At 42.6% G+C, this 13,892-nt stretch overlaps 1 protein-coding gene across 1 annotated transcript in view; it reads left to right on the top strand.

The window, feature by feature from the left end:
- The window catches only part of GALNT5 (polypeptide N-acetylgalactosaminyltransferase 5), a 68,241-nt gene extending 56,772 nt beyond the window's left edge, over positions 1-11,469 (top strand). Inside the window, exons 7-10 of the mRNA XM_063933700.1 lie at positions 915-1,238; positions 4,529-4,609; positions 7,143-7,304; positions 10,348-11,469. Of these exons, the coding sequence (XP_063789770.1) occupies positions 915-1,238; positions 4,529-4,609; positions 7,143-7,304; positions 10,348-10,488 (708 nt within the window). The 3' untranslated portion in view covers positions 10,489-11,469. The remainder of the gene's footprint in view (positions 1-914; positions 1,239-4,528; positions 4,610-7,142; positions 7,305-10,347) is intronic.
- Positions 11,470-13,892: the final 2,423 nt, after the last annotated feature.

Below are 13,892 nucleotides of genomic sequence, written 5' to 3'. Positions count from 1 at the left end.
TGAACCTAACTATGACATATAAACATAATTTACTTAATTTCATATTTTTTATAAATTTCCCAATATGAAACTTTTGGCCTAGGGGTGTCGTGATAAAAATTCTGATACTCTAAGGCGCCGTGATTCAAAAAAGTTTGGGAACCACTGGCCTAGAGTCTTCAGTGCAGTTGGCTAGAGAGGAGGGGGCCCAGACAGAGTCTGCACACAGGCTTATTCCTCCCTTAATATGCCCCTCTGATAGAATGTTCTGAAAGAGGCAGTAGTGAGAGGTGGTAATCAGTGAGGCAGACAGTTGGCAGACACCGGTTGACCAGAGGATGAGGGATGGAGTGTACTGGCAGGTAAGGTTGATAATGTAAGAGGAAGAGGATAAGACCTGTGTACGTGAGGGAAGGGATTCTGTATGGGATAGGCAGCCAGTGGACATACTGTATTAGACAGAGTGGTGTGAAAGAAAGATCTGTCTAGCAGCAGTGTTAAGAAGGGACTGAAGAGGAGAGAGGCTGAGAGAAGAAGGTTGCTATAGTCAAAATAATAGTTAAGGGAGTGGACAAGTGTTTGGGTAGAGTCCTGGGAGAGGAAGGGTTGAATTACGGCAATATTCCAGAGATGGAACTGACACATGTGGGTAAGTGGCTGAATGTGGAGAAAAAAATGAAAGAGAAGGATTAATTCATATTTACACACATTCATGCAGCATTTGCAGGAGATATATAGGGCAGTGGGACATCATAGTGACCAGAAAGTAGTTTTATAGCCTGTGGCCTGTGGAGCACAAACACTTCTCAGCACTATGCAGTTACTAAGGTTGCATTTCGGATTTTCCAGGTCTGAGCAACATGGACCTAAATGAAGGACACTTTTAATATATTACATAATGTTACAGTTTTTATCTTGCATGGTCTGTTCTTTAGATTTGGATGTGTGGAGGAGAAATCGAGATCATCCCTTGCTCCAGAGTGGGACACATCTTCAGGAATGACAACCCATACTCCTTCCCTAAGGATCGTGTAAAAACTGTAGAGAGAAACCTGGTTCGTGTGGCAGAAGTCTGGTTGGATGAATATAAGGAGATTTTCTACGGTCACGGTGCTCACCTCCTACGGGAACTTCCAAACATTGGTGACCTGACTGAGCAGAAGGAACTTAGAAAGAGGCTCCAGTGCAAAAGCTTTAAGTGGTACATAGACAATGTCTATCCTGATCTGGCTGCCCCTCTGGTCAGAGCTACTGGAATTGTAAGTATCAGTCCAAATTCAATGTAAATGCTAGTTTCTATGTGGTTGTGTAAAATGAGCTTTATAATTATTAATATTATTATTGATTATGTGTGGTTTTTTTTCTCATCTGATTTTTTTTCATATTGTCCAGTATAAAATTCAGAAATGAAACTATGCCATCTTCAGATAAAGCATTGATATACATATGTGTCCCTTTGCCCTGCTCCATCCAGATATTTTCACAGGGCTCCTACGTTTTCTCCTCCCAGAAATTGGGTGTTGATCAATGGATCGACAATATTATGGTCGATGGTCATTAGGTCGACACCAAATGATTGAAATGCATTAGGTCGACAGGTACAAAAGGTCGAAAGTGCTTAGGGTCAACATGTACAAAAGGTTGACAGGGTCTAAATGTCGACATGACAATGGTCGACACATTTATTTATTTATTTTGTATATTTCATGTTATGTGACCACCATCGCCTCACTCTCCACAGGTAGTAATTCCCAGTAGTTATCTCTGTGGACAGTAAATCAAGCAAATGTTGAGAAAACATGTGAAAACCCAAAACACACGTGTCGACCATTTAGGTGTTGACGACTATCATGTCGACCATTTGAACTTTTTGACCATTTGTATTTGTTAGCCTTAAGCATCGTCTACCTTTCATCTGTCAACCTTCAACATTCAATCTGTCTCTAAATCATGTTACATGCACCTTAAAAACATATCCAAAATACGCCCTTATCTTACACGAGACACTGCAAAAACTCTAATCCATGCACTCCTCATCTCCCGCATTGATTATTGTAATAGTCTCCTTACTGGTCTTCCCAGACATAGGCTCTCACCACTTCAATCCATTATAATGCAGCTGCGAGGCTAATCTTCCTCGCCAGACGTTCTACATCTGCTGATCCACTCTGTCAGTCCCTCCATTGGTTACTGGTATTCTACCGTGTCAAATATAAAATACTTTTACTTACATACAAGGCTATTAACCAAACTGCACCATCATACATCTCCTCACTCATCTCAAAATATCTCCCTAACAGACCTCTCCGCTCTGCACAAGATCTGCGTCTCTCATCCACATGTATTACCTGTTCCCACTCAAAATTACAGGACTTTACCCGGGCTTCACCCACTCTGTGGAATGCACTCCCACGCACAATAAGACTCTCCTCTAGTCTCCAAACCGTTAAACGTTCCCTGAAAACTCATCTCTTCAGACAAGCCTACCAAATTTCAGACCCACACACATAACCTTCAATGCTTCCCTATCCAGTTACATCCCCTCTGTACAGTCCACATAACCTCACATTTTGTCTTCCAACATTGCTGGGTTATCATATCATACAACCCATTAAGAACCTAGCAATCTGGGGAACCATTATGTAACAGGTAGCATCTATCCTTGTGTATCAATGCCTATTTCCCTATAGATTGTAAGCTTGCGAGCAGGGCCTTCCTACCTCTGTCTGTCTGTCTGTCTTTGCCCAGTTTTGTTCTATAACTGTTGTTCTAATTGTAAAACGCAACGGAATATGCTGCGCTATATAAGAAACTGCTAATAAATAATAATAAATAATAAATAACCTTCTGCACCTATCAACCAAATGCATGTCAACGATTTGGTGTCAACTTGTTGACTGGTGACCAATACATTGTCTCTCTTTCATCCGGATACCTCAGAAATTTGGGAGAGATGGAGGTATGAGGGTTAGTATGTGAGCTGGAGAACCAGTCAAGAGATCAAGAGATGCAGCTTGTTATTGACCCTCCTGCTTACACATACTCACTCTGCTGCCATTTAAAAAGTGAACTTTGCTTGTATGCCATGTAGTTGTCCCAGAGCTCCTTTTATGAGAAGGGAAACCCCTAGCAGAATACTTTCCTATATTATAATGCAGGTTTAAGACTCAAGTGAAGTAAGTGATGTATAGAAGTAACAACAGCCGAAGGCCCCTATATATATATATATATATATTTGCTGGAGAGAAAGTGTACAGGTGCGCTGGTGATGATTAGGTAAAGGTGTTCAGTTCACAGTAAATGAATCTCTGTGCTGTTGCACTGGTGTGCCTAACACCGCTGCAGATCTCCAAAGCCGCTCAGGACTCCATGAGCAAGTGTAACTGGAAAGAAAAATCAGGAGAACGCGCCCATAGTGTAGATAAATTTATTTCAAACAACGGGTAACAATGGACATTTCATGAATAATGAGAGACCCGTACCCTATGAGACCCACTATTTGGGCCAGTTTTAACACATGTCAGAATCAACCAGGCAACACACCAGACCTGCTGTCATCAGAGACCGGACCAAGCACCGTGCCGGAGACGACCAACCCGTCAGGTCACTTGCAGGGATGCAGCTGAATTGTGTGAGCCGTGAGTAGGAGAACGCACGTCTGGCAGGCCCCGCCTCTACGCGTTTCGTAGTTACTTCGTCAGGAGGTTTGCAAACCTCCTGACGAAGTAACTACGAAACGCGTAGAGGCGGGGCCTGCCAGACGTGCGTTCTCCTACTCCCGACTCACACAATTCGGCTGCATCCCTGCGAGTGACCTGACGGGTTGGTCGTCTCCGGCACGGTGCTTGGTCCGGAGACGACCAACCCGTCAGGTGCTAGAGGAGCTCGGTGCTGATTTAAAAAATACAGGGAACCCCTACTTCTTTTGTCCCTCATATTTTTTGCAACCAGGACCGGTCCAAGAGTCCAGTGCTGGGTGTTTAAATACTGGGAACCCCAGTCAATTTTTTCCCCGTATTTTTGCAACCAGGACCGGCTCAAAGAGCCCAGGGCTTGTTATGCTTTTAGGGGGGACCTGCACGTTGTTTTTTTATTTTTTTAACACTTTCTTTAGTGTTCCATACAGAAGCATGCACGGATCACACTGATCTGTGCATGCTTCTGACTAAGTAATAAAAACATGACCAAAAACCGCATGTTTTTATTACTAAAAATCGCATGTTTCCTTTACTAAAAAATCACCAAAAATTGCATGCGCATTCCATTTTAACCTTAAAATTTGCACCTTATTACATGAGTGATTTTTAGTAAAAAATAGCAAGTTACAAACGTGCGATTTGGTGCAATATTTTAGACACCTGGCCCATCATCTTTTACACTTTCCTGCAGATGGCTGGCAGTTACTTCCTGTAATTACCACTAGAGTGCACCAGAGGACAACTTTTTAAACACGAAAGCTCTAAAACTCTCTGCTAAATAAAACCATAGATATTTTGTATATAGTACAAGTAATATATGTTAAACTTTTAACTTTTTATTTTCATTTTAGATAATAAACCCTGAATCGAGCAAATGTCTTTCTTTGCAAAACTCTACTGTAGTCCTCGACTCTTGTGATGCCAGTAAACAGGTATGGCATAAACTAATACATAGGAACGTATGATGTCACCAATCCATCACACACAATGTGCCTTAAAGACTACTGACATCTATTAAACAATGTTTTAGATAATTAATCTCTGCTCCCTTAACCTCCTCTCTGAATGCTGGAATTTCTCAGCTGTCACTACCTCCCTCTGCACTACTCAGGTCCCTGAAGAAACTGGGCCAATACAAAGGAAGACCAGAAGTAGGCCACAGGAGAGTGCTGTGTCCATTCCATCTCTTGCCATGTTATCACACCACTTTAGACCATCTTTGTAATTAGATTTACCAGTGGTTTAACTATTTAGCTCTAGGGGGATGAACATTAGCAGCCTCTAGTAGCCTGATGATTACTCTGTGATTGTAGAACCATTGTTTGCAACCTTGGGTTCTACAATACAGCATTGACCCTTGTTCTCTAAAGATGTTTGAGAATATGGTAGCTGGTTCTATATAACCATGGGATTATAACTTTTTATGTTGATTTGATTGGGTAAAACACAGACCCCGACGCGTTGGGCCTGATTGGCTCCATGCAGTAAACTCTGCCACTCTAGAGCTTCTAGTGCGCATACCCATCTGTGGGGTGTACCGACCAGGGAGATGTCTGTGACAGCTGTCACCAAGAAAACTGTGAGATAGTTGCCCGTATGGACCAGGGATGGGGTAAAAGCCAGAACAGTCCGGACCATCCAGGAAGGCTGTAATCTCTCCCTCCCTGTCTCAGCATCCCCCAGACGGGACACCCCTTGGATGGGGATGGATGGGGATACACACTACAAGCTCCAGAGTGGCAGAGTTTGCTGCAGCGAGCCAATCCAGTCTGGAGTTGCGGGGTCCAGACCATTCCAGTTTTAAGTTTACCATTATATGACCCTGTCATATTATTATGCTCTGAAATTGATATATTCATGTATACTATTAGAATACACTTTTTAATTGGTATTTAAATCTAAAAGTTGGGATTCCTTCAGCTCTTTAAGCCAGTCAGTAAGCCATAACAGTGAATAGTGCTATGTGCATTTCTGTGACATGTAGGAATACATTTTACATTTTTGTTTATTTTGAAATGTAATAATTTAATACACATTTGTGTACTTTTCACCATTTTATTAAATATGCATAATGATGTTTACATACAGCAATACAGGACACCTCCAGAAATGACTTCCCTCTCTCATGCTGGGCATACACGCTACAATTACCTAGCTGATCCCCCTCAATAGCAGCGGATCAGCCAGATAATTGCAGTGTGTATGCGGGCGACCAATCCGGTAATATAGATTGGTTGGACATGGCCGCTCTTCCAGCATGTTGAAAGTGTCATGTCGTCTGCATTGGGCAGTGTATGGCCTACCGCACCCAACCGGCGGACATTTCACATGGGAAGGAATGGGGAAATTTCTCCTCCCCAGGGCGGAGCGCCGACATCAGGTGACATGCACTGTGAGCGATCTCAGTGTAGAACTGTGATATCTGCAGTGTCAGATAAAATGTCTGTTGGTCTGACAGCCATTTTATCTGCCTGTGTATGCCCACCATTATATTTAAAACACAGCATACAATCAGAACAACATAAAATAAAATAAAAAACACGAAAACAGGGAACACGTAAACAGGAAGCCATACTAAACCTCGGAACTGTCCCTCTCTGTAAATATCCCTACGTATTGTACTTCAGAAACCATGGGGGTCATTCCGAGTTGGTCGCTTGCTAGCTAGTTTTAGCAGCCGTACAATTGCAAACGCTATGCCGCCGCCCACTGAGGAGTGTTTTTTAGCTTAGTAGAAGTGCGAACGCATGTGCAGCCGAGCTCTGCAAAAAAAGTTTGTGCAGTTTCAGAGTAGCTCTGAACCTACTCAGCACTTGCGATCACTTCAGCCTATTCCTGTTCGGATTTGACATCATACACCTGCCCAGCGAACGCCCAGCCACGCCTGCATTTTTTCAGACACGCCTGTGTTTTTGCAAGCACTCACTGAAAACGGTCAGTTGACACCCAGTAACGCCCCCTTCCTGATAATCTTCTTGCGGCCGTCAGTGTGACTGAAAACTTCGCTACAACCTGTGCACAATCACAACGGGCTTCGTACCCGTACGACGCGCGTGTGCATTACGGCCCATACGCATGTGCAGAAATTGCGCTTTTTAGCCTGATCGCTGCACTGCGAACAACGGCAGCTTGCGATCAACTCGGAATGACCCCCCATATCTTAAGATTTTGTCTTCATACAGTATCTTTCATCAAATAAAAACTGTTACTGGCTGAGACAAAAGCAAGGGCAATTCGTTGTAAGGTTCCACTCTTTTCAGTGTTACATTGAGCAGTGTGGTACTTATTGTAGTGTAGAGACCACATTTACAGGTCTGGCCTTCGTATAGTATATTTCATTACATAAACAATTGTCTCGTCAGTCCTTCCTGTCCCTATATCATCAATTGGTTCTAAAAGTAAAGTTTCTCTCTGATTAGTTTGCTTGGTAAATACATACAGTATTTCATGTGATTTTTACCACAGAACCAGCAGTTTAATTTCACATGGTTAAGATTGCTTGAACAGAAGGATCTCTGCATTGGACCTACGGATGTGAAAGGCAAACTAGCTGTTCAATTGTGTGACAATACGAACAACGGACTCCGGTGGTTACATAAATCCTTGACATCATTCCAGCCATCACTGGTAAGTAAATAACGTTTAACGCCATATTGTGTGTAAACAGATATCGGAGCAGGTAGTAAGTGAACATTTCCCACAAATGAAACTCGCCGATCTAGAGTGGAGTATTTGTTTTTACATGTAAACGCCTCTTTGCTAGCCCTGAGGGTGGCAATCAGCCCAGCTTCACCCTGAAGTGTAATCTGTCTAGCAAAAGCTCAATTAAGATAAACAGAGCAAACACTGCCTGTTGGACTTTCTGCTGAATGCTCTGGTAGAACCGGGCATCTGAGGACCCTTTGCCTTCCCAGCTCTGGCACAGCTGTTCAGCTGGTATCTCACTCTCACAGTTTATGCGTATGGTAGTTGCGCTGGAAGAGACCCAACCAACAATCTCGCCCCGTTTATCTATGCTCATAAACTAATCTTCCCTGCTCCATTCTCTCTTTTCATTGCATTTTTATTTAAAATATAAACTGGTAGCAAATATTATAGCACCAGCGCAACATGTATATCATAGGCATGTTTTACTGCTGAACATTGGAGAAAGAGTCATGATTGTCTCCTAAGTGGTGGGTGAAGGAGCCGGTGTCGACCATGAAAAGGTCAACAGTCATTAGGTAACCACTAATGATCGACATGGTCAAAAGGTCAATGAAAACAATAGATCGACATGTAAAAGGTCGAAAGAGCTTATGGTCGACAGGTACAAAATGTTGACAGGTGCAAATGGTCAACACACATATGGTCAACACAGTTTTTTGAGGGGTTGCAGAGCGAGGCACCTTGCCCGAAGCATGGCGAGCAAAGCCTCCAGGCTGGTTGAAGTGGATTTTCTATATACAGCATCTGCTTATTCCACTTTCTAGGTGATACAGGGGTTAATGCTTGTGCTGTAGATGGTTAAAAGGCAGAGGCGTTTCACCGGGGGAGGGGGGGCGGCGTTGGGCTGCCCAGGAGCTGCGCTGGTATGGAGCTACTCTACAGGTACAAAAGCACCGCCGCCGCGCGATGCTTTTGTACCTGTGCGGGTGGGGGGCAGAGCCAGACATGCGGGGCGGACTAGCCCTGTGGTGGGCGTCCCACCCGCATGTCTGTGAAAGTGATCGTGGATGTGCTAAATTTAGCACATCTACAATCAAGTCTGAATTACCCTCTAAGTCCCAGCAAGGTAGCACATCCTATTATAAGAAGCTAGGGTGTTGCGTCCAGGCCCCCTCCCACCGATATATGCCAAAAACGTATTTATCAATCCAGCAGTTGTGTAGCAAAGGGCCTGGTACTCAACTTGATTGAGTAATTTTCGATTTCAGTGCTGCTTCAACACTTTGTACTATCCCTACAACTGGCTGCTGCAAAGATTCTCCTCATTCTCCAGCCTTGTGCGCCCAATCTGGTGGTTGCTGTACTGTGCTTTGTTAGACACACTGCTTTCACTTCCTGAATCTGATTGTTAGGATACAGCATGGCCTGTGCCAGGACTGACAATGTTTACCGGTGCAAAATCAGCCCCTGTCATGTGTTTGAAAAATGACAACTGGAAGCTGATTGGCTGGAGCACTATTTGTCATATGCAACAACTTTTATCATTCACAACAAGTTTTATCACTCATTGATAAATGGGCCTCTAAATTTAGAATAATGAAAGCTGTGCTTTTAAAACTAGAAAGAGATCAATCACTCCCATATTAACGTCATAGTCCCTCTAAAGGAGCTTAGTCTTAATACTGCTGTTTTACACCACTAAATGATAGTACAATCACAAGTTTCTATGGCCAAGGAGAGGCGCCAGTCTGGGAACTTTATATTGGTTACAGAACCCTCCTTAATAAGTGGCTAAGTCAAAGGACATCTCCCATCAGAGCAGGGGGATTTTTTAATGCTGCCAAGGACTGAGTACTGAAGTGGTTCATTAAATAGGCTGAGAGAGTTTAGTAATGGACATAACCCTCATCATTACCCACAGCACCATATTGCTAGATCCAAGTGGGCTAAAGGACCTCTGATGATGTCACTACCATGTGACCTCCCATGGAATTCTTAGGGTTAGGCACTTGGGGTATGTTTAGGGTTAGGCTATGAGAGGTGACGGTTAGGGTTAGGCACCGGTGGGATGGTTAGGATTAGGCTGTGGGAGGGGACAGTTAAGGTTAGGCTACGGGAGGGGATGGCTAGGGTTAGGCTACTGGAGGTGACGGCTAGGGTTAGGCTACAGGAGGGGACGGTTAGGGAAAGTCACCAGTGGGATGGTTAGAGTTAGGCTATGGTAGTGGCCGGATAGGATTAGACACCAGTGGAACGGTTATGGTTCGGATATGGGAGAGGACATAGAGACACAGAATTTGATGGCATATAAGAAAGAACCACTTGGCCCATCTAGTCCGCCCATGTGCACACACATGGGTATGCAGTTAATTTGCCGGCTGTTGGGATCCCAGCAGTCAGGATACCGATGCCGGAATCCTGACTGCTGACAATACCGAAAGCCGGAAACCTGGCTAACGGGATATTCCACGACACCCATAGCATGGGAATAGAACCTTTGGCCAGTGCAGCAAGCCACTGAGCCCGCAGCGAGCCCACAAGGGGACTCTTTGCACTCACCCCGCTGCCAGCATACTAACCGCCAGGGTGCCGTTGTTGGTATTCTCACGGCCGGCATCATGACCGTCGGTAAATCATACTAAACCCACGCACACACTTATATGATGGGATCAATTTTGTTGGCAGCCAATTAACCTATTAGTATATCTTTGGAATGTGGGAGGAAATCGGAGTAGCCAGAGGAAACCCACGCAAGTACTGAGAGAATGTACAAACTCCACACAGTTAGGGCCAAGGTAGGAATCAAATACATGACCTCAGTGCTGTGGGGCAGTAATGCTAAAAATTACACCAACCTTACTACTCTCTTAGGACAGCCTGAAGGTCAGTAAGCCTGATGCATAAGGCATACGTAGTTTCTGTCTATCCACCTTCCCTGTTAGAAGGACTTACTGATATGCGGAATCTAACTTTTTGTTTTCCTTCACTATTACCAATCGTTGTGTTTATTTTTCTGTTCTAGGCAAACCACCTTGTTCTAGAAAGCATTCAGCAGGCAACATGTCTGGAGGTGGATCCTTCACTCAGAAGAATACGAACAGATATTTGCAAGCCTGAAAATAAACTACAAAAATGGCAATTTGAGAAGTACTTTGTTGAGTGAAAACAATGCTATCACAGAGGAAAGTTATATATCTTATAACACAGAATAAGAGTCACATGGCCAAGATAATGACTGACTTTGCTTGTTTTTTTACATTTAGTTCAGACTAGGTTTCTCAGAAATGGGAAATTAAAAAGTGGAACACCATGTGACCTCAGGTTTAAAAAGGTCATAAAATCTACCCTGTACTATACTACTTTTAGACTTCAATTATATATTTTCAATAACAGATTTTCAATAGAAAAAGGGGGGACTATACTTGGAAAATAGGGAAACATAAGAATTTTCATTACAGAAAAGAACTCCGTTTTGACATAAGACTACAGGATAGTCTCTAGAATGAAAAATGAAACCAATATTAAGGGTGTGAATACTTAGTAATAATGAGGGGTGCCATACTTTCATTGATTTATTTTTATGCTATAGGGTACATTTTGTTACAGTGGGGATTTGAGGGTAATGTTTATATGTTCCTTGAAGTAGCTGCAAGGAAGTTATTTATTTATCTATAACTTGTGTTTTGTAAGTGATAGCATTCTCAAAGTTGTTAAGGAAATGTAACATTTTCAGGGAGGGTCTGGATTGAGATTACTTTTTTATTCACTCATACAACTTTTACTAAATGGAAAGCATTTATTTGTTATTTCTGTTGCCCTGGAATACATCATATCTCCTCTTTATCTTTTATGTTGCATTTGCTTCAAGTGTATCAAGACAGCAGCTCTGCATCATATTCAAGGGCAAGACAAAGAAATAACTGTGACTGATGCTAGAAATACATAGCTAAATAAGAATAGACAAAATTAGTCCTACAGAAGGGCATGTACAAAACAATACAATCAACTTCTTTAAAGGTGGGGAATGCCTTTTGGACACATGAAAAAAACAATGGACATATAGTAACTGAAAGATCGGAAGCCTCATTTACTGATCTTGTAGCCTAATGTGCATGTTTGTTGCATTGTACATTTTTAAACTAAACTGAGGCATCATTGTGTTTTTTTCTAGGTATATATATATATTAACGATTGGGAATATAATTCAAATTCAGGGATTAAAGGGATTCCTCCAACGGCACCTTTGGCTTCTGTAAAAAAACACTGATGCTATAGCCAGCTTTTCCTCACTTGATCACATAGCGCCATCTAAGGATGATGCTACGCTTACTCTGAGGATGATGCTACACTTACTCTGACGATGATGAGCCGTTCGCTCAGCACACATCTCTCCTGTGTATACCAGCCTTTACAATTAGATCTCATGGTTATTCAGGAGCTCGCGCATGTTCATTAGAGTTGCCCAGGAACCATGACATAATGCATCAGCACTAAAATATGGAACTTGTACCTTTCTTCAGAAACTAACAAGTAGTAATACAATGCAGCGCTATAGCTTGCTGCTGCTCCCCAAAAATGGTGAACCAGGAGCAGTGGCGGATTTTATGGTCAGGACGCCCCTAGGCACCACATTGTTGGCTGCCCCCACCATCACACTTTCCCCTTCATCGACAGATCTGTCAGCTTCCTCCTGAGCCACTTTCAAGACCTGCTCCTGCTAGTGTGCTGATACGCTCTCAGTCTCTGGCTCCGCCCCAGTTAGGAAGCCTCTGTTATGGGACCCGGCAGCAGGTACCCTCTACCACTCTACATCCCCCCACCGGCGACACCCCCCTCCGCAGCCTGTGATGCAGGACCCCTACCTCCCCCACCCCCCGCCACGTCCCGCGACCCCCCCCCCCCCCTTCATCCCGCTGCCTCCAGCAGGTGCTGCCCATAGGCACGTGCCTAGTGGGAGATCTGGCACTGACCTAAAGCAATAGCTCACAGAAGACACTGACACAATCACTCCTCAGGTTGAGTTGTTAAATACTATGAATTGTTTTTTTTATACCTGCAAATATTATTACTTGTCAATACTGATAACAGCACTGACAATGGTTCCAAATCTCTTTATTATTATTTTTTCTTCTTTGGTCTATACAATTTACTATTTATAAAGAGAAGTATACAAATTCACATCACTACCAGCACAGTAAACACGTCATGATTATATTTATAGTACTGTATCTCAAGGTACATCCAGACTGTTTTCCATTTCTGGTAAGCAACAAAGCGGCCCTGGAAAATAATTTACAGTTTTTAACTGTTAGTAGACAACAAGCTCAGCTGTTTATGTTATACTGCTGAAGTGGTTAAAAGGGATCTTGGGCTGCTGGGGGTGCTGATTGCTGTTTATTCAGTTATTGGACCATCTAAAAGAGCTCTTTAGAAGTCAGCCCTATACATTTCCAGGAACTAGCACTAGATTTTATTGATGTGACCTTTATCTTTTAACTTGCAGGAAAAACCTATTTAAAAGGGAAAATATACTATATAAGCAGAATTTGTACTTGCTTGAATTTATGTCATGAACGTTCTGTATAACGTTGATAAAAACACAATTTTCACAATAGTGTAGGATTACATTTATAGGGCTAAGAGGAGCTGCCTTGCTTATTGTTAATCTAATATAGAAACACAGTGCCATAGCTATGATCTGTACAGTTTGGCCTTCACAGTTCTGAAACCAATTTAAATTTCCCCTGTCACCTTGGAGGTGGCAGCCATTTTGTGGGCTGACCAATATTTGTGAGAATGCATTGCAACATATTGATTAATAAATTGAAAGGCATCTATCATTAGTTCCTAATTAAGAATTAATTGATTGATTTATGGTGTTAAAGCTAGCTCCTAATTAGTTGATCGACTGATGCAGGCCTGGCCAATCTGGCAGGTTGGCCAGTCCTGGACTGATGTCACTATTACCTATTGAAGTGATAAATGATATGCAAGGGGTACCCAAAAGAAACAGGAATTCATGATTAATGAATAAATTAATTGTACATTTTGAAACTTCAGACACCCTCAAAATTCTCTCCACTTGAATCAACACATTTGTCTAAATGTTTTTTCCATTTCTCAAAACATTTTTTAAACTCATCTTCGTTTTAGTACTTTTGCCGGTTTTGTTTCACCTCTTCAGTATCAGCAAAACGTTTTCCTTTAAGGTCTCTTTTCATCCGAGGAAATAAAAAATGTTGCAGTGGGTGAGGCAAAGGTGTCATGTCATTTTTGGGCAGGTGCGTTATCATGATGGAAGAACCAGTCATCTGTTTGCCAAAAATCTGGACATTTTTTCCTCAAATTGTGAAGCAGCCTTTTCAAAACTTTCAAATAAAAACTTTGGTTCACAGTTTGACGCTGGGGTACAAATTCTGAGTGCACAATCCCTCTCACATCTCATGTGGCTCATCTAATAAAACTGCTTTCACTGCTGGGTCTAGGTGATGCAAACTCATTGCGCCACATATGAGAAAAAATGTAAATAGCTACAACTGTCAAACATGATTGTACCATTTATCTACA

The sequence above is a fragment of the Pseudophryne corroboree genome, chromosome 7 (genome assembly GCF_028390025.1).
Source record: "Pseudophryne corroboree isolate aPseCor3 chromosome 7, aPseCor3.hap2, whole genome shotgun sequence".
Taxonomy (NCBI): Eukaryota; Metazoa; Chordata; class Amphibia; order Anura; family Myobatrachidae; genus Pseudophryne; species Pseudophryne corroboree.
This window is presented reverse-complemented; position numbering and strand designations above follow the sequence as displayed.